At 36.4% G+C, this 1,853-nt stretch overlaps 1 protein-coding gene across 1 annotated transcript in view; it reads left to right on the plus strand.

The window, feature by feature from the left end:
* The window catches only part of LOC107566107 (SPT7 like, STAGA complex subunit gamma), a 5,649-nt gene that overhangs the window by 2,974 nt on the left and 822 nt on the right, over positions 1-1,853 (plus strand). The window contains 1 exon segment of the mRNA XM_016251478.1: positions 1,170-1,494. Within this exon segment, the coding sequence (XP_016106964.1) occupies positions 1,170-1,494 (325 nt within the window).

Consider the following 1,853-nt stretch of genomic DNA (forward strand, 5'->3'; position numbering starts at 1 on the left):
TACTGATAGAAATTAATCTTTTCCAATAAGTTTAAACTGATTTTTGCATTTTATGGGCATTTTTACCTTTATAAAGCCAATTTTTCTAAAAGTGTCCATTATCTTTTGAGTTAAATTCTTACATTTAATCAGGGAATTAGAATAATAAGACATTTGGGCTGTTACCAAGCAAATTAAATCAACACAGAAGCTGCATCTGAAGTGGCATTTAGATGCATTTACACGCATGTATTTTGTTTAATGCAAGACATGAATGCATTTAACCTGCATTTACAAATGCATAAATAATGTTTTGATATATTAAACATAAAAACGTTGAATACTGATATTTGAGATGATTGAAAACATGAAAAAAATCACAAAAAAAGTAATTGCGATTGAACCGAATCATTTGAACGGTTGATTCATTCAAGAACGAAACACCGTCATGTTGCTCAGAGACACAAAACAGCGCTGTGGCTGTATTCGGAATGATTTTTGTTGGCGAAATAGAGCAAAAACAAGCAATATGGTGTCTAAAATGTAAGTCTCTTAATTAACTTATTGTTTATTGAATTCAATGTCACATTTGTAATCATGGTAATTTTTGGAGAAAACCGGCACTCTTCGTGTGAAATTGAATAACTATATGAAGTGGTATAAATATATACATTTTCTGCCATCATGTCTTGAATTTGTGATCATTCTAAATGCATTTTAATAGACTGAATCGTGCAGTGAAAGAACGCACTCTAAATGCGCACTCGCACTAGTCTAGACTTCACGTAATGTATGCGTGCGCTCTGTAGGGGTGTTTTGAACGGTTTTTGCAAAATACTCGATAATGTCAAATCGCACATCGTTAAAACAACAATTTACGATATTATCGCAGATGATATATATCGCACACCCCTACTTATACGTCATTGACCCTAGTCTGTCTGTCTGTCTGTAAGGCCTATATTAATCTCAAGCCTTTGTCAAGCAAACATTTAAATTTGTCTTGATGAACCTGTTCTCTAGATACAGTATCATCAGATACAGCCTATACATTTAAACCTGAACATTTGAAATGCATCCCCTTTTGATTTTATAAAGAAAACTCCACACTTTATTGTCCTGTGATTCCTATTTTTCACTCTTTTTTTTTTCTTCTTTTTGTCAATTTCTCCACATCTCCCTCTTTTTAGAGGTAAAGGTGAGCCAGTCACTGAGTTGAGCTGGCCATCCTGCCGTCAGCTTCTGTACCAGTCGGTCGCCACAGTGCTCGCTCACATTGGATTCGAGTCGGTGAATGAGAGCGTGCTGGAGACTTTGACCGACCTGGCCCATGAACATTACCTGCGGATCACCAAATTGCTGCGCGTAGCTGTTGACAGGGAGGCCTGCCAGGGCTCTACACCCTTCCCTGATGTGGTGGAACAGGTATTCCATGAGTTGGGCATTGGCAGCGTCCTAGCGCTCCAGCACTTCTGGCAGACCCGCATTAAAGATTACCACAGCTACATGCTGCAGGTGAGATACGTCCAATGCTATGCCAGCTTCAGTACCTACAGGACTGTATGTGTATGGAGCTTATAATATGACAAAACTAATTTAATTTGTATAGTGTAAATTTGAATTATTGACAAGTGTCATTTAACAAAACTGAATATTATGTGGTATTTAACATAGTTCTGAATTAGATTTTATTTGAAATTTAAAGGGGTCATATGATGCTGCTAAAAAAAACATTATTTTGTGTATTTGGTGTAATGAAATGTGTTTATGCGGTTTAAAGTAAAAAAAAACACATTATTTTCCACATACTGTACATTATTGTTTCTCCTCTATGCACTGCCTTCTGAAACGCGTCGATTTTTACAAAGCTCATC

Source organism: Sinocyclocheilus grahami, unplaced genomic scaffold (assembly GCF_001515645.1).
Source record: "Sinocyclocheilus grahami isolate Dianchi unplaced genomic scaffold, SAMN03320097.WGS_v1.1 scaffold1047.1, whole genome shotgun sequence".
Lineage (NCBI taxonomy): Eukaryota > Metazoa > Chordata > Actinopteri > Cypriniformes > Cyprinidae > Sinocyclocheilus > Sinocyclocheilus grahami.